Below are 27784 nucleotides of genomic sequence, written 5' to 3'. Positions count from 1 at the left end.
CATTCCGTCCGATGATGCTGTATGTGCGCTGTTCACGGGCACCACGCTGTCCACGGGCGCCACCGCTGACCACGGGCGCCATCGCTGACCACGGGCGCCATCGCTGTCCACGGGCGCCGCTGCCCACGGGCTCCATGGTGGATTTCCACGACTGGGCACCCCGGAGTGGGTTGAATGCATCCAGGATTGTATTATAGTCATTTAATATTTAGTATTAATAACTTTTGGTAACTTGGTATTATGCTGGTGGGTGTGTTGGTATTGTAAATATTATTATTGTAAAATATTATTGTAAATAATTGAATACATTTATTATTGTTAGAAAAAAAGATGCTGCCCAACCCGCTGAGTGCCTCCAGCACATTGCATTTCTTTTCTCGATCCTGGTCCGGGAGATCACGACAGGTTCAGCACTGATATAAAATCTCATGTTTATTGTCGAACTCCTACCCACATTGGAGACAGGCCGAGGTGCATCGCGTTGCGAGGTGAAGGGTTAGGTGATATCTACAGCACCGCCCCACTGAGGGGCACCGGACTCCCGCACTTCCCGCTGAGCTCACAGGAAGGGGTTCAGCTTTGCAGCGGCGGCTTCACCCGGTGGGGCAAAGGCGAACCCCGCCTCCCTCGTCATGTTGGCCGCTACCGGCGGCCAACCTCCGAACATCGCGCTGCCGTCCGTGCCGCCAGGCTGGGGAGGTCTGCCGCCACTCGCCATCCTCACCGGCCCACTGCCCCACTCACCGCCAAGGAAGGGGTTCGCTGATGCGGCCGGGCTGAGCCCACCTGTGACAAGAAGAACAAAGGCGGGGAGATTTGGGGGAGCTATTCGGGAGAGTTTCCAGAACCAGGGGCCACAGTCTTAGAATAAAGGGGAGGCCATTTAAAACTGAGGTGAGGAAAAACTTTTCCACCCAGAGAGTTGTGAATTTGTGGAATTCTCTGCCACAGAGGGCAGTGGAAGCCAAATCACTGGATGGATTTAAGAGAGAGTTAGATAGAGTTCTATGGGGCTAGTGGAATCATGGGATATGGGGAGAAGGCAGGCACGGGGTATTGATTGGGGATGATCACATTGAATGGCCGTGCTGGCTCGAAGGGCCGAATGGCCTGCTCCTGCACCTATTTTCTATGTTTCTAAGTTAGTTTAGCAGACAGAAGAGGGGGCGGGGACTGCAGGGTGGTGGGTCCCAAAGCAGTAGTAAGGCAGAACAGAAGGTTGAGGCAAATACAGAAGTAAAGCAAGCAGGTTTCGGTGGACTTAACTTGCTTTTTTTGGCAGGGAGCAAGGGAAGACTAATGGCTAAGCTCCATACTGTATATTTCAATGCAAGAGACCTGAGAGGTAAGGCAGATACACTCAGGACAAGGATGGGTACATGGGATTAGGATATTCCAGCTATTACAGGAACATGGTTGAAGGATGAACAGGACTGGCACCTTAGTGTTCCAGGATTCAAGGACAGATACAGGTGGAGGTAAGAGAGGAGGGAGAGTTGTGTTTTTGATTGAGGAGAACATCGCAGCGGTACTTAGAGGATATACTCGTCCAGTGAGGCTATAAGGGTGGAATTGAGAAATAAGGGGGTGATCACTTTGATGGGATTGTACTCAATAGCCCCCCCCTCCCAATAGTCAACAGGGTGAAAGGAGGGAGTATGTAGGAAGATTACAAATAGCTGCAAGAATAATAGGGTGGGAGATTTTAACTTTATAACTAACGACTGGGATTGCCATGGTGCTAAAGGCTTGGACGAGGTGGAATTAGTTAAGTGTGTTCAGGAAATTTTTCTCAATCAATTTGCAGATGGCTCTTCTAGAGAAGGGGCAAAAATCATTCTTCTCTTGGTAAATAGACAGGCCAGGTGACTGAAGCGTCAGTGGAAGAGCACTTTGGGATCAGCACCCATAATTCTATCAGTTTTACATAGTTAAGAGAAAGGATAGGTCTGGTTCACAAGGTGAAGTCCTAAATTGGGGTAAGACCAATTCTGATGGTATTGAACAGGAACTTTCAAAAGTTGATTGGAGTTGATTGTTTGCAGGTAAAGTGTAAGATCTTTAAACATGAGATTACAAGAGTTCGGGGCCAGCATGTTTCTGTTGGAGTAAAGGGCAAGGATAGCAAGAGTAGGAAGCCTTGATGACAAGAGAGATTGAGGTTCTGGTCAAGAAAAAGAAAGAACCATGTGTTAGGCATAAGCAGCTAAGATCAAGTGAATCCCTCGAAGAGGAAAGGTGTAGGAGGTACAAGATACCACAAAGTAGACTGATCCAGGGTTAGCTCGCCAATTGGATACAAAATTGGCTTGGTGGGAGTAGTCAAAGGGTGATAGTGGAGGGTTGTTTTTCAGATTGGAAACCTACGACTGGTGGTGTCCTGCAGGGATCGGTGCTGCATTCTCTGTTTGTTATTTGGATGTGAATATAGATGGCAGAGTTAGTAAGTTTGCAGATGAAACTAAAATTGGTGGTATAGTGGACAGTGAAGGAGGTAATCTAAGATCACGACAGGATCAACTGGGTAAGGAGACCAAGGAATGACAGATAGAGTTTAATTCGGGTAAATGGGAGGTGTTGCATTTGGTAAGACAAACCAGGGCAGGACTTGCACAGTAAATGGCAGGCTCCTGGGAAGTTTTATAGGACAGAGACATCTGGGGGAGGAGGTGCATAGTTCTTTCCAACCACAAACCCCATTCCCAAAATAAATGTTTGTCCACTTTTTCCCTTCAAGTGTCCCTCAGTTACGCCTGACCTTCCCATCCTACTGATGTGTCCCGAGCATTAGTGCGCTCTGACTGTTTACCTGGTGTGTGGAAAGGATTCTTGCTGTTGAGCCTGTGAGAAGGTGCAGTCAGCATTGCGCCCAGGTTTACCAGCGACGAGGCGTTATGATCCAGGAATAACTCTGGAGTCTGAAGCCCATTCGAAAAATCCTTTTGGGAAATCCTCATCTCGGTTACCTCGAACACATCAGGGCTGCTGCTGCCGTTCTGTTTTGTGCTTGGAATCATTTCACCCAGCAGCTTTGTTGGTCCTACAGGTTTAGAATTCAAAATTAATTCTCCTCTTTAATCATTCTCCTGAAGCCCTGGGCCCACTAGCTTCCTGTTCTTATTCCAATGCCATGGTGGCCCACAGATACAGTTTAGTTTAGTTTAGTTTAGAGATACAGAATGGAAATAGACCCTTTCGGCCCAACCAGCGATCCCCGCACATTAGCACTATCCTATAGCCATTGGGGATCATTTTTACATTTACCAAGCCAATTAACCTACATACCTGTACGTCTTTGGAGTGTGGGAGGTAACCGAAGATCTCAGAGAAAACCCACGCAGGTCACGGGTAGAACGTACAAACTCCGAACAGACAGCACCCGTAGTTGGGATGGAACCCGGGTCTCCAGCGCTGCATTCGCTGTAAGGCAGCAACTCTACCGCTGAGCCACTGTGCGCCCAGTGAGTCAGTGAGTCAGTGAGTCAGTATTAGGAAAGTGACCACTTCATTCTCCTCGTAGTTCTGCTCTGAGGTGATGGGAGCTTCAGTGTCTGGGATTTGGTTCTGACCTTTCCTCTTTTCACAAGTTCATGGACATGATCTACATTTCCCACACTTGTTTTTCAGATTTCAGATTCTTTTCTCCCTGTTTCCTCCATATTCTGTTTTAAATGTTCACCAACCATTCTGGGACAGGATTGGAAAGAAAGATCTCTTTCCACCTCCATTCCAGGTCTGTTGCCAAGCTGAACATGTACTTCTCCCATATCCCTCCATAACCCCACCCCTACACCACTCTCCTCCACCTTATGGTTACCCCTAGTATCTCTACTCTTCTAACATGACCTCTGTATGTTTGAACACTCTGCCTACACTGCCCAGTGCAGCACTGGAGAAATTCTCTGCCTTTTTACATTTTATTCTCGCTGAGCCATTATATCAACCATAATTGGTCTTACCAAAAACACCCCAGTGGTTAGCATGGGCTGTAATTGGGGGTGACCAAATGTCTCTGCCCCCCTGTGGATGACTTGGGCTGGAGGCACTGTTGAACTGGACGTCCCACAAATCAGCCCTGGCCTCGGTTGGAAACAGCGGGGCACCGAAAACATCAGCAAACTCCAGCAGCAAGGGCTAGGCAGAGGAGAGGAGTGTTAGAGAAGTGAGCAGCACTGAGAACTCCAAAACATTCCTTCAATCCCTGGTTCTCCCTCCCTGTGAGGTGTGACACTTTTCACTTCAATCAACCACTCATGCCTCACCCAGGAACCCTGGCAGAACCGTGTGTAGAACACAAATTGCTGGTATTTATTCACAAAATGCTGGAGTAACTCAGCAGGTCAGGCAGCATCTCAGGAGAGAAGGAATGGGTGACGTTTGGGGTCGAGACCCTTCTTCAGACTTTGTGAAAATATACCTCCGGTTTATACCAGCATCTGCAGTTATTTTCTTACACAAATTGCTGGAGTAACTCAACGGATCAGGCAGTATCCCTGGAAGACATGAATGGGTGATGTTTTGGGCCAAGATTCTTCTTTAGACTTCTGGCAGAGCCATATGTAGAACACAAAGCACTGGACTAACTCAGCAGGTCAGGCTCTATCCCTGGAGGACATGAATAAGTGATGTTTCAGGCCAGGACCCTTCTTCAGACTTTTGGCAGAACCATAATGGTCGCACCCCATCCTTGTCTGCTTCTGCATTCGGACAATGGGTCAGATAGATTGCCTACAGCAATCCTGGATGAACCTTTGTCCTCCAGAGATGATCAGACCAACTCTAGCAGATTTGAGGTTGTATCCCTCAGCTGGCACAAGTCCACCAGTGGAATGGCCATGGCATGACGCCAGTGATGTGCTGGGCGGTGCCCGACCGTGACGTGTGACTCAGAGGGAGCCATCCCCTGTTGGTGCAATGGGAGTGAAAGGGAAGGTCCTTCTGCAGTTCCTGCACCTGGCTGCAGTGGAGCAAAGAGGTAGATCTGGATGCTCACGGCAACCTTCACACTGCCTGGCCTCCGCGAGAAAATCACAGCCACAGATTTCCTGACAAAGTGTGTTCACTGTGGTTGTGTAGGAAAATGAAGCACGTCGCGCCCAAAGATGAAATAAATGTCCAGAAACTCTGTTGGTCCCTGGACTAACTCCCCAACTTCAAAGTAGTGCCACGCTTGTGAGAAGAGGGAGGATCTTGGTGTACGAGTGACAGAAACCCCTGACAGTGCAATGCAGACTCGGCAAGCACTGGCCTAAGCCTCAAGTCTTTGGTGGATCTGAAACCCTCGAAGCTGAGTGAGTGGAGAGAGTTCCTTGAGGAACCACGTCTAAGGTCAACTTGAAGCAGACAACACTCGATTGTACCTCCTTCCTCCCCTCCACATGTTTGAGCTCTTGGTAACTTGGCTCCGGGCCTCTTTGAGGACTTCCATCTTCTTCCTCGTCACCCTCACCTGGGGATAAACTTGCTCTTAGTCCCTAGAAAGTAAGAGAAACAAATCACTCTTGATAAATTACACTTGGAAAGGCAGAACATGAGGAAATGAAAAGGAAATTGAAACCTGGAGTAAAACTCGTATTAATCAGCTATCCAAATATTCGGCTATCCCATTGGTGTGACATTTGGCTCACCATGTGATGTTTTCTGCACTCCCTTCAAACTGACTGGTGCCCATGTGTGCCAACACTGGGAAAATCAAAGGGCAGTTCAACCTATAGGCTTAATTGTCATTTAAAAATGACAAAGTGGTTGAATGAATGGGTAGTTTGGTTGTACATATGGTTTCTCCATAGGTAATTGTAGTGTGGCAATAAACAACTAGGGCTGTATTTAAGGAGAATGTGGACTGGTGGAAGTGGAGATGAATGGAAGCAGGCAAGTGCCATGAAGCACTTGGAGATATCGAGTCATAGAGCTGTATAACATGGGAACAGGCCCTTCAGTCCAACTGTCCATGCCAACCAAGATACCCCATCCTTGCTAGTCCCGCTTGCCCACATCCCTTTCCTTTCCATTTATCTGTTCAAATGTCTTCTAAATGTTGTTATTGTACCTGCCTTAACTACCTCCTCTGACAGCTCGTTCCATACACACACCACCCTATGGGTGAAAAAGTTGCCCCTTAGGTCCTATTAAATCTTTCTCCTCTCACCTTAAACCTATGCCCTTGATTCCTGTACCCTGGCAAAAAGGCTGTGTTCGTTCACCATATCTATTCCCCTCATGGTTTTATACACCTCTATGAGGTCACCTGTCACTCTCCTGCCAAGGAATAAAGTGCTGGTCTGCTCAACCCCTCCCTTTAGCTCAGGTCCTCGGTTCCTGGCAATATCCTCATAAATCTTCTCTGGACTTTGTGATGCGAAATATAGAGGACCCCTTACAAGTCTCACCCAAATCATCCGTCACTCTGAAACCCACTGACTTACTCCTGGCACCCACTGATGCATTCCCTGTTGTTCCAGAAATTCCTGACACGCTCCCTTGTCATTCCTATTCACTCCCTGTCATTCCTGTCAGCAGAGAAATTCATCCTCATTGCGAGCCCCAACACTGGCCCTTGCAATAATAACCTCGCTGGCTTGCCCCTCCAGCACTGTAACAACCCCTGTGTACTGCCGGCCTTCAAATGCATGGACTCTCTTCCTTGTCTGTTCCCCCACCCCACTTTCCTGGCAAAGCCAATGTCCTCTCTCGAATGCAGCTGAAATTGGGCATTTGCTGCTCAGCACTGCCCCCCTGAGGGTGAAATCACTTTTGTCAGATGGGTGGACCCTGTGGCCACTGATAACTGCAATATAAAGCCCTGGAAAGCCACTGACCTCCCTACACTGCCCCTTTGACAGTGAAGGTCTTCCTGCAGCTAGTTACCCCCTGTGCCAGGATGTCACCACTCCATCATGCCCCTCTAACCATAACTAAACCCTCGGTGTAGCTCCTCCAGCAGTACAAGAGCCCATCTGAGAACCACGGTGGCCCTCTTCACCCCCTCCCCTCCCCACCAGGGCACAAGGACCCTCTGTACCAGGCTTCTGTACGGACCCCAACAGAGCAATGACCCCCAGAACTGTCCCTTCTACAGGTCAAAGCTCGCCAGGAGATGACCCCTGTCTGGACTGTCCCTCCAACAGTGCCACCCACCCCTCACTCCGCCCTTTGATGGCACAGTATTCCCATGAGCAGCCCCATTGAATGTACGGGGAGATTTTGTGTTCAAGGCTCTAGGGCTGAGCTCGTAGCTTGCAGGAGGTAGTGCGGTGAACGGCAAACCAGACTGAACTCAGGAAGCGCAAGGAACCACACATGCTGGTTTATAAAAAATGACACAAAGTGCTGGAGTAACTCAGTGGGTCAGGCAGCATCTCTGGAGACGATGGAGAGGTGATGTTTTGGATCAGGACCCTTCTTCAGGCTGATTGTGGTTGGGGGTGGGGAGAACATAGTTTGACAAGTGATAGGTGGGGGAGTGTCAATTGGCAGCTGGTTGGACAAAGATAAGAAGATAAGGAGAGAAGAAGATGAAATATGAAGCCTGAGAAAGGAATATAGGTGGAAGGAGAGACTGAGGGAGCGGAAGAGCGCAAATCAAAGAGTGGCACAGGGAAGAGAAATGGAAAATTGGGGAGGGGTTTATAGATTAGTCACCTAAAACTGGAGAATTCAATGTTCACACCATGAGATAGTAAGGCAGCCAAGTAGAATCTGAGGTGCTGTGAGGTTGGTTCTGTGTTGAGTGTGTTTGGAGGGGGAGGGAGGGTGGGTATGGATGGGACCCTGACTTGAGCCGGTTCTGGTGAGGTGAGTGGGTGGTCCCGGTGGAGTCTCGGTGGGGGGGGGGGGGGGGGGGGAGGAGAGCCTGTACTGAGGGGCCGCTGCTCACCTCGGCTGCCTTCTCAGCCTCGGGTCTGCTCCGTGCCAGGGCGAGCTGTACCTGGAGCTCCTCTTCCTCACTGGTGTGCGGCCTGGTCTGTTCCAGGTCGGGGTTAAACCACGGCAACCGGGAGAGAGCTGCAAGAAAACAAGTGGAGGATAGATGTCAGCACCACAATGGGCCGCTTCTGGCCCAGAGCTGGGCAGCTGGAGAGTTGCCTCGGTGGGACCTTGGTGACGGTCACTCCACATCAGGGGTGAGGGAGAGCGGGGCAAGGATGGGCCAGTGGGAGGGTGAATTAGAGGGAGGGGGGGAAGGGGGCGGCATAGGCTGGGGTTGGGGATGGGGCAGGGAATGATGCAATGTGCATTCAGCCACATTGGACTTTCATGATTATAGTAACTCCCAGCCTCTTATTCTGCTTTACTCTTGCACTCATACTCTCTGTACCTTCCCGCCATAGTCCTTTTAGCAATCATCATTTTAAAATCTTTCTCTCTAGCTTTGCCTCTACTCTTTGATTTTCCCATTTCTCCACCTTGATCCCTGGCTAACATTTAAATTAAAGGTCCCTCTGTGTCCATAGCTCTACAATTCATGGAGCGCTGGACTCCACATGGTTCAGGTGCAAACCATCCTTAGGGGACAGCTCCCATCTCCCCTGTCCATGAACCAGACTCACTTCCACCATGCTAATACCAGCATCTTGCTTTCCTCTCCCTGATCTTAGTTGCTCCTGTGCCAGTTTATAAATGTTTCAGATAATACACAGAACAGCACAGGAACATGACCTTCGATTCACAATGTCCCTGCCGAACATGACGCAAAGTTAAACTAATCTCTTCTGCCTGCACCTGATCCATATACCCTCCATTCCATGCACCTCCATCTGTCTATCTAAAAGCCACTTAAATGCCACCATCATACCTGCCTCCGCCACCAACCCGAGCAGTGTGATCCAGGCCGTATCACCACTCTCGGTGTTTAGAGTTTAGACTTTAAGAGATACAGCATGGAAACAGGCCCTTCGGCCCATCGAGTCTGCGCCAACCAGCGATCCCCGAACACCAGCACTAGCCTACACATTAGGGACAATCTACAATTATTCCGAAGCCAATTAACCTACAAACCTGTACATCTTTGGAGTGTGGGAGGAAACCGGAGCATCCGGAGAAAACCCACGCAGTCTCAGGTGCAAACTCCTAGCACATCCTTCCTGTAATTGGGCAACCAGAATGGCACACTACATTCCAAATGCAGCCTAACCAAATTCTTATAAAGCTGCAACTTGATTTCCCGACTCTTATACCCAATGCCCCGACCGATGAAAACAAGCCTACCATATACTTTCTTTACCACTGTATCTACTAGTGTTCTCGTTTTCAGGGGGCTATGGATTGGACCCCAAGCTTCCTCTATATATTAATGCTGATGAGGGTTTTACCATTAACTGTATACTTTCCCAAGCCAGATCCCCGCAGAACTCATTAGTCACAGATCTTTAGCCTGAATAATGGCCTTCCGCCACAAACCCTGTCTTCTATGAGTAAGCCCGTTCTGAATCTAAATGATCAGCTCATCATGTAACATAATCTTCTGAATCAGCCTACCATGAGGACCTGAATCAGCCTACCACAAGGCCCCATCACCGAGCCTTGTGGAACACCACTGGTCAATGACTTCCAATTACAAAAGCAACCATGTAGACACCATCCACTGCCCTACCCTCGTAAATCTTCGCCCACCTCCTCAAAAACCTCAATAAAAGCCCAGAGATTATTATTTTAAATTCTATTTCTTAATTTGGAGCCTGCCATTCTTTGGATTGTCTGTCCATCTGCAGATGCCTTTGAATTGAGGATTTGAACAGCCAGCTCCAATGGTAGATCCAACAAACCCAGCCGATATCCAGTCTGCTCTCTTAACTGAAACACTCCATTCCAGACAATATCCTTGTGAATCTTCTCTGCGCCCTTTCCAGCATAATCACGTCCTTCCTATCGTGGTGACCAGAACTGCACATAATATTCCAGCTGTGGCATATCCAAAGTTTGATAAAGCTCTTTGCTCTTGTGTTCTACACCTGGGCCAATGAAGACTGGTATTCCAGATACCTTCTTCACCACTGTTTCCACCCACACTGCCACCTTCAAGGTACCTTGGATTTGGAGACCCTGGCCCCTCTGTTTCTCAGTTCTCCCGAGGGTTTGAACACTCATTGGACATGTCCTGTCTTTAATACTCCTTCTAATGTGCAGCACCCCACACCTATCAGGATTAACTTCCACACCATTGCCCTGGCCATCTGACAAACTCACTAATATCATCCATTCACCCAAGACTGCCTTCTTTGCTGTCAAATTAACTGGATGAGGAGGATGAGAGGGGATCTTATCGAAACGTATAAAATTATTAAGGGGTTGGACACGTTAGAGGCAGGAAACATGTTCCCAATGTTGGGGGAGTCCAGAACCAGGGGCCACAGTTTAAGAATAAGGGGTAGGCCATTTAGAACAGAGATGAGGAAAAACGTTTTTAGTCAGAGAGTTGTGAATCTGTGGAATTCTCTGCCTCAGAGGGCAGTGGAGGCCAATTCTCTGAATACATTCAAGAGAGAGCTAGATAGAGCTCTTAAGGATAGCGGAGTCAGGGGGTATGGGGAGAAGGCAGGAAAGGGGTACTGATTGAGAATGATCAGCAATGATCACATTGAATGGCGGTGCTGGCTCAAAGGGCCGAATGGCCTTCTCCTGCACCTATTTCTATTGTCTATTAAATACACCAACGATTATGTCACCTGTTAACTTACTAATCATGTCTCCTACGTTCATATCCATCATTCCTGAATATAACAATCAATTATGAGCCCCATCACCGAGCCTTGTGGAACACCACTGGTCAATGACTTCCAATTACAAAAGCAACCTCCAGTAATGGTCTCCTGTTAGCAATTCAATTTTGGATCCATTTTTGCAACTTGCCTCCGATCCGGTGGGTTCCAACCCCTTAGACGAATCTTCCATGTGGGACCTTGCTAATGACCTTACTGAAGGCTAAGTAGACTACATCAACCACACTGCCCTCATCAACATGCTTTTTACACATTTGAGTCATTCATTTGTTTTTTAGACAGGTCAGAGAAGCACAAAGGTGCACAGTGGTGCAGCAAGTAGACCTGCAGCTTCAGGGATTCACTGCCCTAGATCCAATCTCGACTCTGGCTGCTATCTGCTTGGGGTTTGTATATTCTCCCCAAGCCCATATTGGCTTCCCCCCATTGCTCTGGTTTCCATCCACATCCTAACTGTGTATGTGGGTTAAAGGGCCTCTCTAAAATGCCTCAGTGCATACATGGTTGGTAGAATCTGAGGCCAGTTGATGGGTATGTGGGAAGAATTAAATAGCATTAATGTAGGGTTAGTGTAAATTGTTGTTTGATAGTTTAAAAAACATTTGGACAAGTATATGAATATGGAGGTTTGGAGGGATATGGGCCAGGTGTGGCCAAATGGGACAAACTTGATTGGGGCACCTTAGTTGGCATGGATGAGTTGGGCTGAAGGGCTGTTTCTGTGCTGTTTGACTCAGTGGTTCTCCAGGATCTTTGCAAAACATTTAAATGTTTTGCAAAGATCCTGGAGAACCACTTGAAGAGTGAGATCTACCACTGTTGTCCAGCCTACGCCCAGTGTCACTGATCAGCTGGCCATTATCTGTCTGTAACCAGGCTGCATGTTTCCTCTGTTCCCACTTCTAATGACAGATGCAGAGCGAACCGCCACTCCCGAAGCTCAGGAAGTCAAGTCATTCCATCTTGTTAATATTATACCAAAGGACGGCCACTGGGCAGATCAACAAGGCTGTTTAATTCCCTGCAATCCCGGTGTTCAGGGTGGAATTGCACAATGTTTGCACGAATGCTCTGCCACGTGTCCCGACAGCCCACGCTCTGGGCACAGCTGCAGTTCGCTCTATCCTCAGCCACTGACCTCTCGCCGAGCTTGAGCAAGCTCCTCGCTGGCTCTGACCCTGCTGTCACTGCCCCTGCACTGTGTACATTGATAAAAGCCGCTAAGTTTGCAGAGTGCGGACTGTGCTCACTGTTCAGCCGCTGCATTAGCAGTTCTGTGGTGGGGGTGTAGGGTGCGCGAGGGGGTCACCACCTCACTGACCGCTCCAGTGCTCCCCCGATCGGTTCATAGGTGACAGGAGCAGAATTAGGCCATTCACCCATCAAGTCTATTCCACCATTCAATCATGGCTGATCTATCTTTCCCTCTCAACCCCATTCTCTTTCTCCCCATAACCCCTGACACACTTACTAATCAACAATCTGTCAATCTCCATTGACTTGGCCTCCACCGCCTTCAGTTGCCGCTTGTGATCGATACATGCACCCCGAAGGTATTTATTCACAAAATGCTGGAGTAACTCAGCAGGTCAGGCAGCATCTCGGGAGAGAAGGAATGGGTGATGTTTTGGGTCGAGACCCTTCTTCAGACTGATGTACCAGATTTGTACAGATTTGTACAAGCATCTGCAGTTATTTTCTGATACATTCACCCCACACAGTGAGGCAGTGATTTGAAACAAAACCATCTTTGGGGAGAAGGCAGGAACGGGGTACTGATTGAGGATGATCAGCCATGATCACATTCAATGGCGGTGCTGGCTCGAAGGGCCGAATGGCCTCCTCCTGCACCTATTGTCTATTGTCTATCTTCACCCAGGCAGCTCTGGTGACCCAGGCTGGGCACAGGGGAGGGGAGGGGCTTGGTGCACAGTGAGGCAAGCACAGAGACAAAGAATCAGACATTCCCACCCTCGCTCTTCCAGCCTCTTCTTACCTCCTCCACAGGGCTCCCCCCCAGAGCCTTGATGACACCTCACAAGATCACAGGTGATCTCCTGTCACCTTGGAAATATCTCCCTCGCCTTCTCTCCCCATCACCTCCGGGTAACGCTGATCTCATCAGACCTCTCCCAGGTCCACACACCTCACCTGACAGCTGCTGGAACAGTTGTATTGCATGGAATACACTCTGTGTCCTACCCTGGGAGTTTATGACAGGACAACGTAGAGGGAGCTGCACTCTGTGTCCAGCCCTGGGAGTGTATGACAAGACAATGTGAAGGGAGATTCACTCCGTGCCTTACCCTGGGAGTGTATAACAGGACAGTATAGAGGGAGCTTCAATCAGGTGTCTATCCCATACCTTGAGTGTGTGTGGTTTGAGAATGTAGAGGAAGTTTGTGTTCAAACTGTGATGCCCTTTCCTGATGTGTTTGATTTGGACAACATAGATGAAACTTTACCCTATGTCAATTCAGTATAGATTTTACACGCACATGAATTATCCAAATTAAGCAAAGCATGAGATGTCCTTGGATCAAGCTGTGTGTGTTCACAGGGGGTCTCTATCTGAGATACACACATGCTGCAATGCAGCATGAACTAGGAATGTGAGTCATCATTTTAAATGCAGTTCTTTGAAGAGTTGGGAGTAAATTTATTTCTCCCTCGCTGATATTAATTTACAAGAATTTGATTGCTGGAATTATTCCATCTGTAGAAGGCTTCTTGCTGGGTGCTGCCATGGGAAACATGTTGATAGTGCAATGGTACAGCAGGGCTGGTCAAGCTTTTGGCTATTTACAGGATGTTGGAATACTAAGTTCATAAGTCAGAGGAACAGAATTAGGCCATTTGGCCCATCGAGTCTACGCTGCCATTTAATCGTGGCTGATCTATCTTTCCCTCTCAACCCCATTTTCCTGCTTTCCCCCCAAAACCTTTGACACCCTTACTAATCAAGAATCTGTTATTCTATGGTTTAAAAATACCCAAAGATTGGCTTCCACAGCCATCTGTGGCAGTGATTTTGACGAATTCATGAACCACTGGCTAAAGATATTCCACGTTGTGTCCTTACTCGAGATATGTCCTTGTATTCTGAGGCTGTGCCCTCTGGTCCGAGACGCCCCCACTGGGGGAAACATCCTTTCCACGTCCATTCTATCCAGGCCTTTCATTATATGGTAAGTTTCTATGAAATCCCCCCTCGTCCTTCTAAACTACAGCGTGTACAGTCCCAGAGCTGTCAAATGCTCAAACATCAAACCACTGATGCTAGCTTTTATTCCACATCTCATTTGAATTAAATTCAAATGAATATCTCTGGTTTAATCTTCTGGATGGTGATTAGTGTGCAAGCACACCCTGGGTGTTGCATGCTCCTTGTTATTCAGTGCTGCAGACACAGGAGTCACAGAGCACCATCAGCTCCCACATCAGTGTGCTCTCCGACTGGGATAGGGCAGTCCCGTGAGACCAGTTGCAAAGAAGAGTCATTAAATATGTCCGTGAATCTCTCTCCACGGATGCTGTCTGACCTGCTGAGTATTCTCAATATTTTCTGCTTTATTTCTGATTTCCAGCATCTGCCTTTGTTTTTGCTTTGCAATAGACGATCCCAGGTCAGGGGTTGCAGAGTGAGATGTATCCTCCTTCCAGACGGGTCACTGGTCAGTGGTGGGGATGTTTCACCCTGTATTGCCTCATGTATAACTGCTGTTTAACTGCACAGCCACAGACATGCACAGAGATTCCCACTGGGAATGAATGACGAGGACATTTCCTTCCACAGATGCTGCCCGACCCATCGAGTTCCACCAGCAGATTGTTTCTTGCTTAACAAGGACAGCATCAGGAACATCTCAGGGTCAGCTCAGCTGGAGGAGCTAATGTATCACAGCCATGGAGACAGAAAAATAGAGACTGCATGAGGCCATTCGGCCCTCACGCCCAATCCACTATTCAGTGCATTTGTGGCTGATCCACTCTCTCAGCACCATATGATCACGGTGAATGGCGGTGCTGGCTTGAAGGGCCGAATGGCCTACTGCTGCACCTATTGTCTATTGTCTATATGCCCCCTCTCCGCACGCACCTTGTTTTTTTCGTTCTAGAAATCTATCTCCCTTTTCCTTCAATAGATTCAGTAACTTGACCGACTGCTCTGTGTGGTAGGCGATGGGAGAAATCAGGGAATTGGAAAGGAGACAGTGTCCAGGGCACATTGAGATTTATGGCATGTCAAGGGTTAGGTATCAGAGTGTTGGACAGGAGATGGTAGGTGGGGGGGGTTGTCGGTTCACGAGGACCACAAAGACTAAGATTAATATATTTCTGGAGGTGTGGAATGGAGGGAGATGGGGACAAGCTGGACAGTACCACGGGAACACCATCAACCATGGTCCCATTGAACAGAGGACCAGGCACAAGACATTGGGATGCCTACTCTTGCATCCATTTCCATTGATCTTCCATTTCCATTGATCTTATACCCAGTTCCTGCCTGATATTCATCAATTAGCATTGAAACAAAGGGGAAACTTCCACACTGGGGGGAGGGGGGGGGGGGGGGATGGAAATTCCTCCTCATTGCCCTCTTGCCCTGGCATTGTGCTCTTCACCCAGTGGCAATGTTCAGCAGCCAACTCGTCAACTCCTTCAAAATTATTCCTGTTTCAATCAGATAACCCTCCATTTGTCTGAATAGCTTGTTCTTTAATTCTCCACAGAGTACATACAACTAAACTCCTCTATTTGCATGTGATAAATATCCATTCCATACATATCCTTTTGCCGATCCAAAAGTTTCTTATATGTCTGCTTCCACCACCACCACTGGCAGCAAGGTCCAGGCCCCACAACGTTCTATGTAAAAAACGTAACCTGCAGGAAAATAACTGCAGAACCAGGGGCCACTGTTTAAGAATAAGGGGTAGGCCATTTTGAACTGAGATGAGGAAAAACTTTTTCAGTCAGAGAGTTGTGAATCTGTGGAATTCTCTGCCTCAGAAGGCAGTGGAGGCCAATTGTCTGAATGCATTCAAGAGAGAGCTAGATAGAGCACTTAAGGATAGCGGAATCAAGGGGTATGGGGGGAAGGCGGGAACGGGGTACTGATTGAGAATGATCAGCCATGATCACATTGAATGGCGGTGCTGGCTCGAAGGGCCGAATGGCTTCCTCCTGCACCTTTTGTCTATTGTCTAAATCGAAGGTATCACAAAATGCTGGACTAACTCAGTGGGTCAGGCAGCATCTTAGGAGAGAAGGAATGGGTGACGTTTCGGGTCGAGACCCTTCTTCATACTGATGTCAGGGGAGGGGGCGGGACCTAAACTCTCGTCGAAGAGAGGTGAACTTCTTCGTGCACATCTCCTTTAAACTTTCTCCGTCTCATCTAAAAGCTATGCCCTCTCATCTTTAACACTTTCACCCTCGGTAAAAGCTTCTGATTGTCGACCCCATCTATGCCTCCAACAATTTTATATACTTCTAACAGCCTCTGAAGGTCCAGGGGAACCAAGCCAAGTTTGTCCAACCTCTCTTTCTTGCTAATGCCTTCTCATACAACCAACATTCTGGTAAAACCTCTTCTGCATCCTCTCCGTTGCACCCACTTCCTTCCTGTAATTGAGGCAACCAGAACTGTACACAATATTCCAAATGCGGCCTAACCACACTTTCCTGCCTTTAATTAACCCTCAATACTGTTAAAACATTAACTAGTCGTCTTGTGAGCTATTTCTTATTACTTTAGTTTTATAATCCGTTTACTTTCTTAATCACCTTTGCTGACTTTTAAACATTCCCAACCTTGGAGTTATTACTCTTTTTCATAACAGCACGCTTCCCTTAATCTAAGAACTGAATATTCCATGATTCTTAATGAATATTAATGAATTGGCAGTTTTGAATGATCCATGTAAATGTTCTGACGTTTTTATTGTCTGACCCTCCATCTACAATCCACATCACCCATTTATTCCCTCATACCATTGAAACTGGTTTGGAGTAAATTTAAGATCCCAGCTTTCGATTGATCACGATCCTTCACCAAACCGATATGAAGTTCTCTCATATTATGATCACTCTTCCCCAGAAGAATCTTCCCGATAAAACGACCACTTAACCTCGTTTCTGCACAATGTTAGGTTGAATATATGCTTTCCTAGTTGATCTAGAAAAGTCACTTAAATCCATTCCAGGAACGGCAGTTCAAGACCCTTCAGGTCGGTGTTGAGGGGCTGACACGATGAAACTTCAGGGAGAACCTTACCTCCACCCGTTGCCCTCTTTAGATTAAATACTCTGGAATTGAGATGGACGCGGCCAGGAGGGTGAATGGAAGTGAGGCATCTCCAGAATCCCAGGGTTTCCCAACCCAGCGCCTGGTTAGTGGCTGGTGGTAAAGGAAACCGATCAAATGGTTGGGGGGGGGGGGGGGGGGGTGGAAGGTGGTTGTGTGCGGTACAATCTAGTTGGGGGTTAGATATTGTTCTCTGGTACTTGGAGCAAGAGAGCCGTAGAAACAGGAGAAACTGCAGATGCTGGAATCTTAAGCAAAACACAAAGTGCAGGAGAATGAAGTGGAGTCGGACTCGAAACGTCGCCTGTCCACCCCCTGGACGAATGCAGCCTGAGCCGCTGAGTTGCTCCAGCACCTTGTGCTTTGGAAGAGAGCCGTGGGCTTTTGCTGCCTGCCCTGTGCCCTGGGTTCTCGGCTGCTGAGAGAGCAGGAGGTGAGATCCATCTGCGTGGTCCACACAGCGGTTGGGACCACCCTCACTAAACCCCTAGGCCTCTGCTGGATATCGCTGATCTATGTGAAGCTAATGCCCCTGGGCTGCAGGGCGCTCCCTCAGCACGGTCCCTCCCCCCCCCCCCGACACTGCGGCGCTCCCTCAGCACGCCCCCCCCCCCCCCGACACTGCGACGCTCCCTCAGCACGGCCCTTCCCACACTGCGGCGCTCCCTCAGTGTTGCAAATTGATGCAGTGCAAGGAAGCTGTAAGAGAGACAGCGGCGCGGCGGGGCGCGGCGGGGTCTGTACTCACGGTTGGCTGGGCTCTCGGGAGACCCCTCGCTGTTGTCCCCGTTGCTGTGGGCGGACGGGCTGAGGTGGGCCGAGCCCAGGCCAGGCCGTGGGCGGCTCCTGCCCATCACCACCTGAGACATCCTCTCCTTGGTCCTGAGGGCATGAACCCGGTCCTGGCGCATCCGTTCCTCGTCCCTGAGCAGAGCGAGCAGCTGGCCGGCCTTGTGGCGCACGTTGCCCCCTTGGTCCTTGCTGTCCTGGTCGATGTAGTGGAAGTCCACCAGCGCCCGGACGCTGTGCATGTTCTCCTTGCACTGGTGCGCCACCTTCTCGGAGCCCGTCTTCAGGAGGTAGTCGAGCAGGGTCAGCGCCTTGTAGACGTGCCTCCAGTTGCGACCCTGGTCACCCAGGCGCTTCCACAGCATGGACATGATCTCCGGGAAGGCCCCCACGTGGAAGGTCAGGTCGGCGATCTCGGACATGAGGGAGCTGGCCGGGCCCCAGGGGTCGTTGGACGTGGCCTCCCGCACCTTGATCTCGGCGTCCGAGTAGTTGTGGACGAGGTTCTTCATCCGCCGCCGCAGAGCCGACGCGGCCATAGTCAGTGTCCCGCCGCCCCGCCAGCTCAGGCCGACGATCTCAACCCTGGGAGCCCGGAGCGGAGCGGCCTCGCCCGGCTGCCCTCCAAACCGCCTCGCATCGGGGAGCCCCAGCTGCAGCAGAGAAAGGCAACGGGTCAGGTCAACACTGGCCTGGCCTTGCATGCCACAGAGCTACCCAGCAAGCAAATACACCATGCGGCCCATCTCGCCCAAGATATCCCATCCACGTTAGTCCCATTATCCCTCCCCATTCACACACTGACCTTGCTATCCGGGGCCTCCTTCATTGCCAGAGTGAAGCCACACACAAACTGGAGGAACACCACCCCATACAGCTTGAGTAGCTCACGGTCTATCAGTCTGAACACTGAATTCTCCAATTGTAGGTAAACACTCCCTTCCCTCCCCCATCCCTGTAACCCCCACCCAAACCTGGATGTCCACCCCTTTCTCCCGCCACCCTCCACATTCATTCATCTAATTACACTTCGCGCCTTTTCTGCCCTTACCTCCAATGCCACTCATTATTGTGCCTGTTCATTTCTGGCCTTTGTCTAACCAACTACCCACCCATTACTTGCCAGGATCGACACAAAGTGCTGGCGTAACTCAGCGGGGCAGGCAGCATCTCTGGAGAAAAAGGACGGGTGGCATTTCGAGTCGGGACCTTTGCCAGGCTGTGCCCTGACCCCACCAGCTTCCCCCATCACCACAATCATTGCACAGAAGGGTCCGGGCACGAAACTTCACCTGTCCGTTTTCTCCAGAGATGCTGCCTGACCCGCTGAGTAACTCCAGCACTTCGTTTCTCTCCTGGTTAGGCAATATCTGGAGCTCCTTGAGTTGAGTCCCACTTGCCTGGGCCCGACCCCCTATCCCTCTGAACCTTTCCATGTCACCGCCCGTGTCACTTGTAACATCTGCTGCTCCGGAGGGAACCTCCGGCTCCTTCCCCGCGACCGGGACCAGTCTCCACAGTCCCCGCATACCGAGTGGGACCAGTCCGCAGACCAGGGAGGGAGAGCCCGCAGACCAGGGGGGGGGGGGGAGCCCGCAGACCAGGGGGGGGGGAGCCCGCAGACCAGGGGGGGGGGGAGCCCGCAGACCAGGGGGGGGGGGGGGGAGCCCGCAGACCAGGGGGGGGGGGGGAGCCCGCAGACCAGGGGGGGGGGGGGGGGGAGCCCGCAGACCAGGGGAGGGAGAGCCCGCAGACCAGGGGGGGGGGGGAGCCCGCAGACCAGGGGGGGGGGGGGTGGGGGAGCCCGCAGACCAGGGGGGGGGAGCCCGCAGACCCCACACTGAGCGGGGTGCAGTCCCTGGGCTAAGGGGACGGCCGGCCGGAGCTGCCCACACCGTCACAGGTGAAGCAACGACTGAGAAGTCTTTAATCTGGCCAGAACATTGAGGTGTTTCATGACCAAGAGACGGGGGCAAACTCACCGGTCACAGAGCCGACCTGCAAACTCTCTCTGGAGGTCGGGCCGGGCAAGAGGCGGACCAGGGGGACGGCAGGCCGTTTATACCCAGGGTCGGGGGGGAGGCGTCCTGTCCACACACCCTGCTCCGGCCAGGAGGGAGGAGGGAGGGGAGAGGGAGGCGTAAAAGAGAGAGAGCAGACAGAATAATGGAGAGAATCAGAGTATGAATGAGAGACATCCATAGCGAGAGAGAGAAAGAGAGGGTCAGAAGCGAGAGTCTGAGAACAGAGAGGGAAATATCGGAGAGTGAGGGGGGGGGGGGGGATAGAGAGGGGGTATAATGTGTCAGATGAGGGAGAGGGCTAATCAAAAGAAGACATAGAAATAGGGAGATGGAGCACAAAATAGCACAAAATGCTGGAGGAATTCAGCGGGTCAGGCAGCATCTGGTCGAGACCTTTACTCAGACTGATGGCGAGGGAAGAGGGAAACTGGAGAGATGGGGAGAACACGGGAGAGAGATTTAGATAGGGAGAGCAAAGGGAAAGAAGAGAAATATAGATGAAAGCAAGTTCCAGTGAGAGTTGGCAGGAGAGACCGTGTAACACAGGAGAGAGTCAAGTACCAGGCAGAGACAGGACACAATGAGGGCGAGAGAAAGAACGGGTAAGGTTCAAAAAGTGAGAGGAATGGCCGGTGGAGGGGTCGGGCGGAGAGAGCGTGTCACTCACTGTATCAGACTGGGCTAACAGCAGAGAGCCGAGCGAGACCTGGCTGTGGGAAAGAGTTGGACATAAAGACGGTGAGCTGGGTGACAGCGAATCAGCAAGAGATGGAGATACATGGAGCGGGCGAAGGACAGTCAGGCGTACAGAGAGCGAGTCAAAGAGATATGGAGAATGGGGTCAGTTCTGGTGGGGATGGGTGGTGGTGTCTCTGAGCAGGTACCACCCGTCACGGGCTGGCCAAAGGTAGGGTCATCTCACCCCGTACGCCGTGGGAGAGACTGTATGCACTGGGGTCCAGTACTGGTGGTGACGGGTCTGTCACTGTGTAACACTGGGGTCCAGTACTGGTGGTGATGGGTCTGTCACTGTATAACACTGAGTTACAATACTGGTGGGGATGGGTCTGTCACTGTATAACACTGGGGTACAGTACTGGTGGGGCCGGTCCGTCACTATATAACACTGGGGTCCAGTACTGGTGGTGATGGGTCTGTCACTGTATAACACTGGGGTCCAGCACTGGTGGGGTCCGTCTCTTCATCATTTATTTGTACTCTTATTTGTGAGACCAGTCCTTTTCATTGAAACTTACTGGAAAATGGAAGGCTTCGAGAAAGTGGACGTGGAAGGGATGTTTCTCGCAATGGGAGAGTCCAGAACCAAAGGACACAGTCTCGGAATATGGGGATGTACCGTTAGAATGGAGTTGAGGACGAATTTATTTAGCCAGAGGTTGGTGAATCTCTTGAATTTATTGCCACAGATGGCTGTGGAACGTACATGTTCCCTCTCAATCTTCTGCACTCCAACAGATAGAAGCCTGGCCTGTCCAACCCTTCCTCACACAACAACCTTTCTGTCCAGCCATTGGTCAAGAAAATTAAGATCTGTTTTCCACAGATACTGTCCGACCTGCTGATTTTCCAGCGTGTGTTGTTTTTTACATTGGTCTAGAAAGCATTCTCAGAGGTGCCTTCCAATACACTAATAACACTCTAGTACTCCAGAAGCATTCTCACCAATAACATCCTCATTTTAATGTTCAATTCACAGAGCAACACATAATAACGTAAACAATAATATCCTTAAAGCGTTCCTAATTCCTGGCAGAAGCAACTTGCTAGCCTTTGCCAATCCTGCACCAAGAAATCCAGATCCATAAGTCATAAGGAATAGGAATAGAATTAGGCCATTCAGCCCATCAAGTCTACTCCGCCATTCAGTCATGGCTGATCTATCTCTCCCTCCTAACCCCATTCTCCTGCCTTCTCCTCAGTACCTCTGACACCTGCACTAATCAAGAATCTATCTCTGCCTTAAAAATATTCACCTCCACAGCCTTCTGTGGCAAAAAAAAATCCACAGATTCACCACCCTCTGACTAATGTCTCCTCATCTCCTTCCTAAAAGAACAATCTTTAATTCTGAGGCTATGATCTCTAGTCCGAGACTCTCCCACTACTGGAAACATCCTTTCCACATCCACTCTATCCAAGCCTTTCACTATTCTGTATGTTTCAATGAGGTCCCCCCTCATTCTTCTAAACTCCAGCGAGTACAGGCCCAGTGCCGACAAACGCTCATCATAGGTTAACCTACTCATTCCTGTGATCATTCTTGTAAATTTCCTCTGGACCCTCTCCAGAGACAGCACATCCTTCCCCAGATATGTTGCCCAAAATTGCTCACAATATTCCAAATGCAGCCCTACCAGAATCTTATACAGCCTCAACATTGCATCTCTGTTTTTGTATACTAACCATCTTGAAATATATCAAGAGGTTGAGTTTGCTTTCTTTACTACCGATTCAACTTGCAGATTCACTTTTTGGGAATCCTGCACCTGCACTCACAAGTCCATTTACACCTCTGATTTCTGGATTCTCACCCCATTTAGAAAATAGTCTACGCCTTTATTCCTACTACCAAAATGCATGACTCCATACTTTGCTACACTATATTCCATCTGCCACTTCTCTGCCCATTCTCCCAACCTGTCCAAGTCCTTCTGCAGTGTTTCTGCTTTCTCTACACTACCTGCCCCTCCACCTATTTTCGTATCATCTGCAAACTTTGTCACAAAGCCTTCAATCCCCTCGTCCAAATCATTAATATACAATGTGAAGAGTAGCGGCCCTAGTACCAACCCTCACCAAACTCCACTAGTCACTGGCAGCCAACCAGAAAAAGCCCCCTTTATTGGCACTGTTTGTCTTCTGCCATCCAGCCAACCTGCCCTTTGATACTGTGGGCTCTCATCTTCCTAAGCAGCCTAACATGTGGCACCTTATCAAAGGTTTTCTGAAGATCTAAGTAAACAACATCTACTGACTCTCCTTTGTCTGTCCTGCTATTTACTTTTTCAAAGAATTCCAGCAAATTTGTCAAGCAAGACCTCCCCTTCACATAGTCCTGCTGACTTCGGCCTATTTCATTGTGAACTTCTAAATACTCCGTAACCTCATCCTTTACAATGGACTCTAAAATTTTACCAACCACCGAAGTCAGACTAACCAGCCTATAGTTTCCATTATTCTGCCTTGCTCCCTTTTTGTGCAGCGGGGTAATATTGGCATTTTTTTTCAATCATCTGGGACACTCCTGGCTCTAGTAATTCCTGAAATATCACTATCAACGCCTCCACCATCTCTAAAGCCACCTTTTTCAGAACCCTAGGGCGCAGTCCATCCGGCTCAGGTGACATCCACCTTCAGCCCTTTAAGTTTCCCAAGCGCCTTTTCCCTAGTAATAACCGCTCCACTAACTTCCCCCTGCATCTCGGATCCTGCAATCTCCCACAATGTGTACAGGATGCTGCTTTTTTATTGCCCCTGCCACATGAAGTGAACAACTTCATGTTTTCCTAGATTATGCTGCATTTGAGACAAATTTGCACACACACTTTATCCATCTAGATCCATTTGTAGTGTTCTATGTCCTCCGCTGACTTCTCTATCGACTGTATCATCAGCAAATTTAGGAATTGTACCTTCAAGCTTCGTGCTTGATGTCCCAGCAATGACCCAGTGACACACCACTTGTTACACTGTACCAATCCGAAAATTACCCATTCATGTTCATGCTGTTTCCTGTTAGCCAGCCAAACTGTGATCCAATATATTACCCCCAAAACCATGAGCTTTTATGATCTGCAATAACATTTGATGTGGCACTTTATCAAATGCCTTTTCAAATTCCATAATTTTTCCTTTATCCACAGCAATGTAATTTTGATGAAACATTCTAATAAATTGGTCAAGCATGATTTCTCTTTCACAAAACCATGCTGACTTTGCCGAATTACCCTGAATGTTCCCAAGTGCCCAGTTGCAATATCTCCAATGATCTTTAATAAGATATTGCAGCACAGCTTCTGATAAAACATATGCTAGGCCAAATATCCAGCAGTTTCATGCTTTCTATCTCCCCACCTAGTGGAAAAAAGGACTCACGTTTCGTATTTTCCAATCTTATGGAACATTGCCCAATCTATGAGGTTTTGGTAAATTTAAACTAATGAATCAACCTCCCAGCTGGGGCTTTATTTTAAAACACTTGGTGGTAGAAGGGATAGGGCAGTGGTGGAAGGATGCTTTTCTGATTGGAAGTCTGTGACTATAAGGTGTACCACAAGGTTTGGTGCTGGGGCCCATGTTGTTTGTGAGATATATTTCTGGATGATACAAGAATTGGGGGCATTGTGGGCAGCAAAGTAGGTTGTCCAAGGCTACAGCAAATATAGATCAGATGGAAAGTTGAGTGGAGCATTGGCAAATGGAATTTAATCCTGGCGTGTACAAGGTGATGCATTTTTGGAGATTAAATGCGGATTGGACATATACAATAAATGGTATGGGACACCAAGTGATGTTGAGGGCCGAGTGGCTGACTCCTGCTCCCTGTGTTCTTGTGACCGCGAAGATGTTTCGACCACTGGGGTCTCAAACAAGGATCCACAAGAGACAGTAAAAAGGGGCAAGGTAAAGGGCCAGTCATTTAAACCCGAGGTGCACTGGAATTTCCTCTTGCAGAGGGCGGTGGATATTGGGTGGGTCATCTATATACTAAAACTCTCGTTTGTTTGTTTGTTTGTTCCAGAACTACAGCCAAAACGGTACACGATAGCGCGTCAATTTTAGGCCCACCGTCGTCCCTTTGGTGCTAATGGAAGACATTTCATTTCAGGAGGGAGGGGGGAAGGGGGGGAGGGAGGGAGAGAGAGAGAGAGAGAGAGGGGAGGGGGGAGGGGGAAGGCGACGACCAGAGGGTGCTGCACCAATGCAGGAGAGGTTTGGGCCCAACGGGTCTACTTGGTCTAGTTGGAGTTAGTTAAAAGGGGAGATAGGTCATTTTTGAAAGCTCAAGGAATTGAGGGCGATGGGGCAAACAGATACAGAAGAGATGTGTCCTGGGGCAGACCAGCCACGATCATCCTGAATAGTAGGGCAGGCTGGAGGGGCCGAGTGGCCTCCACCTGCAACATTTCCTGTGCGCTTTCTCGGGATTCACATTTGTTCCATTACCCGAGGAATTTCTAACAGTGAAAAGTTTTCTCTGCGCTCTCACTTCCACGGAGAGAGAGAGACCGGCCCCTCGCGGCCCGACCTCCGCAGAGATCTGATGCATCACAGCGCGTTCTACTCAACAGCCGGGCCAGGCATCGCGTGTAAACCCGGTGTCCACACAAACGGACAACTTGAAAGCACCATGCACCACATTCCCATTGGGCGGGTTACCTCAAGTTGCGGACTCACACTGGCGGCGGGGCGGAGATGTTGTTTCAGTAATGATCATTGTAGAATAAATCAACCCCAGTCCCAGCCCCAGTCACTGCGGAGACAATGCGGTAAATATTCGCAACTAATTCACCCCGGGAGCCGTCCCGAGGAAGAGCCGCGCAGGTGCGGGGGGGGGGGGGGGGGGGGGGGGGAGGACCCGGGGGGGGGCGGTTGGAGGAGGGGGAGGACCGGGGGGGGGGGGGCGCTGCAGAGCGGCGGCAGAGCAGCACCTTTGCTGCGGGAAGGCGAGCGGTGGAGACACTCACAGCCAGAGGGAGGGTCGCGGGGCTGCCTCGCCCCCCCGAGCTGTCGGGAACAGCAGTAATAGGGTCGAACCCCCACTCCCCCCCCCGCTACAAAGCCCCTCTCCCCCCGCTCTGCACCCCCCCCCCCCACATCACCCGCTCCTCCCCCACCCCACTCGTTCATCACTCAACCTCCCCCTTCATTCACCCCGCACAAACTCCTCACCACCCCCTCATCCCGTCCTCTCACCCCCCACTCACCACCCTCTCCCCCTCACCCCTCCCCTCCCCTCAACCCTCCCTCCCCTCCTTGTCCTTCAATACTCCTCCAGTTGCCCAAACCTCCCTCCTCGCTTCTCCCTCCCCTCCACCCCCCCCTTCTCCCGCTACCCCTCTAAAGCCCCTCCAGCCCCTCGGCCCATCCCTCCCCTCTACCCCTCACCCCCCTCCCCTGGCCGGCTGTACCCCCCTCGCCCCGCTCACCACACCCAGCGCCAGGACAGGCACCCCGCTCGCCGCTGGCACCGCGCAGGTTGCGGTCAGTCCGTAGCCCCTCCCGCCCAGCCCAGACAGCGACCCGCACCGACGCGCCAGGCCGGGCGGCAGATGCCCGGGCACCGGCCCCAATCTCCTCACCTCCCGCAGCGAGGCAGGTCGGCCTCGGAGCCGCAGCGGAGCACCGGCCGCGGGCGGCACCATCCCTGCTTGTGGAGGCAGTGAGGAGCGGCACACGCTGGGCACAAACCCAACTCCTGGCCAGATCCTTCATACAAGCAGCCCCTCCTCTCCAGCCTGAGCGCTCCAGGCCCCGCTGGAAGCAGATCCCCTCCTGGTCTGTCGCCAGCCATGTCTGACCGTGCAAAGAGTAAATACTGTGGACGTCTGCAATGGACGGAGAACCGAGACTGCTGGGCACGAAACACAAAGTGGCTGGAGGGGTTCAGCCGGTCGGGCAGCATCGGTGGAGGGAAATGGACAGGCGATGTTTGCCCTTCTTCAGATTGATGGACACACGCAGCTTCTTTACAGAGAGGGCTGTGGTTTCGGATGAAAGCCTGGATCAGACCTGGTCACTCCTGGTACAAAGGGAAACAACAACTGCCTGGAATCCAGCGAGGGCTGATCTGTTTAGTTTAGTGTAGAGATAGATACAGCGGAGAAACATGTCCTTCGGGTCGGCGCCGACTATCGATCACCCATGCGGTAGTTCTATTCTACACACTAGGGACAATTTAACTATAAACCTGTACGTGTCTGGAGTGTGGGAGGGAAACCGCAGCACACGGAGAACAGGGAGACGGTACAAACTCCGTACAAATGCAGGGAGGGGATCCTTGGAAGTTGTGCCAACTGCTGATTAAACCTAGAAATTCTCTCAAACAAGAGAATATCATTGCATTAAAAGATCGCAAGTCAGCCAATGTGCTATTTTGTGTAGAAAATGAGCTTCACTACAAGTTCTGAATGAACGGAGTAAAGAATGTAGGTGTTCCAGTAAAGTGAGAGTAGGTGTTGCAGTAAACACCTCAGATATCTCAGCGGATCAAGCAGCATCTGAGGCGGGAAATGGGCAGTCAATATTTCGGGTCGGGGCCCTTCTTCACACTGATGGAGGAGAGGGGAGATGCTCAAGATTCTCGCATCAGCTGTCACTTGTGTCTCGACCGCAGGTCAGCTCAATTCAGGATCAGACTGTTCCGCGGATCCTACACATTATACCACTCCTGGTCCAGCTGCCAGCACCTAAAGTCTGGAATTCCCTCGGTCGGACTCTCCATCTCATACAATTTCCCCCATTTATTGTTCTGTCCCCCCCCCTCCCCTCTCTTTTACAGTTTAGAGGGAGTGTTAATGAAGAAGCACTGATATTGTCATTGACATTTCTGAAAAGTGAATTGAGGGAGAGGGATTGAAATATCTCGCATAACGTGCACCTAACACTCCCAAACTGCATCACAAAATCTGGAGTAGATGCAGGAAATACTGGAAACACTCAGAGGGCCAGGGAGCATCTGTGGAGAGAGGAACATTGTGAGCTCTTCCGGTTGAAGGGCTCCATTTTTACTTGGAGGTCATAATTCTTTTTTATATACATTTCATTTAATTAGCTTTTCATGTCTGATCTCACTAGCATGAGGTTCATCTTTGCCTTTCATCTCTATGTACGTCATATGCCCTATGTTGCTGCTATAAACCCACAGAGGCCTAAGTTTAATCTGACCACTTTCCAGTCCATTTGTTTTCTGTAAGGATTCC

At 50.0% G+C, this 27784-nt stretch overlaps 1 protein-coding gene across 6 annotated transcripts; it reads right to left on the bottom strand.

The window, feature by feature from the left end:
• Positions 1-286: 286 nt before the first annotated feature.
• On the bottom strand, positions 287-26248 carry LOC144594535 (epsin-3-like). 6 transcript variants are annotated; one of them, XM_078401212.1, is made up of 7 exons: positions 26165-26248; positions 17777-18470; positions 7877-8004; positions 5361-5474; positions 3960-4134; positions 2810-3040; positions 287-786 (listed from the first exon to the last, which is right to left on the bottom strand). In XM_078401212.1, the coding sequence occupies exons 1-7, from the start codon at positions 26225-26227 to the stop codon at positions 560-562; spliced, it is 1632 nt and encodes a 543-aa protein (XP_078257338.1). In that variant the 5' UTR covers positions 26228-26248; the 3' UTR covers positions 287-559. The 6 variants fall into 6 exon arrangements, with proteins under 6 accessions (XP_078257338.1, XP_078257342.1, XP_078257341.1 ...); XM_078401216.1 differs by lacking the exon at positions 26165-26248 and adding an exon at positions 25242-25373; XM_078401215.1 differs by lacking the exon at positions 26165-26248 and adding an exon at positions 19800-19868.
• Between the last annotated feature and the right edge of the window lie 1536 nt (positions 26249-27784).

The sequence above is a fragment of the Rhinoraja longicauda genome, chromosome 6 (genome assembly GCF_053455715.1).
Source record: "Rhinoraja longicauda isolate Sanriku21f chromosome 6, sRhiLon1.1, whole genome shotgun sequence".
NCBI lineage: Eukaryota > Metazoa > Chordata > Chondrichthyes > Rajiformes > Arhynchobatidae > Rhinoraja > Rhinoraja longicauda.
This window is presented reverse-complemented; position numbering and strand designations above follow the sequence as displayed.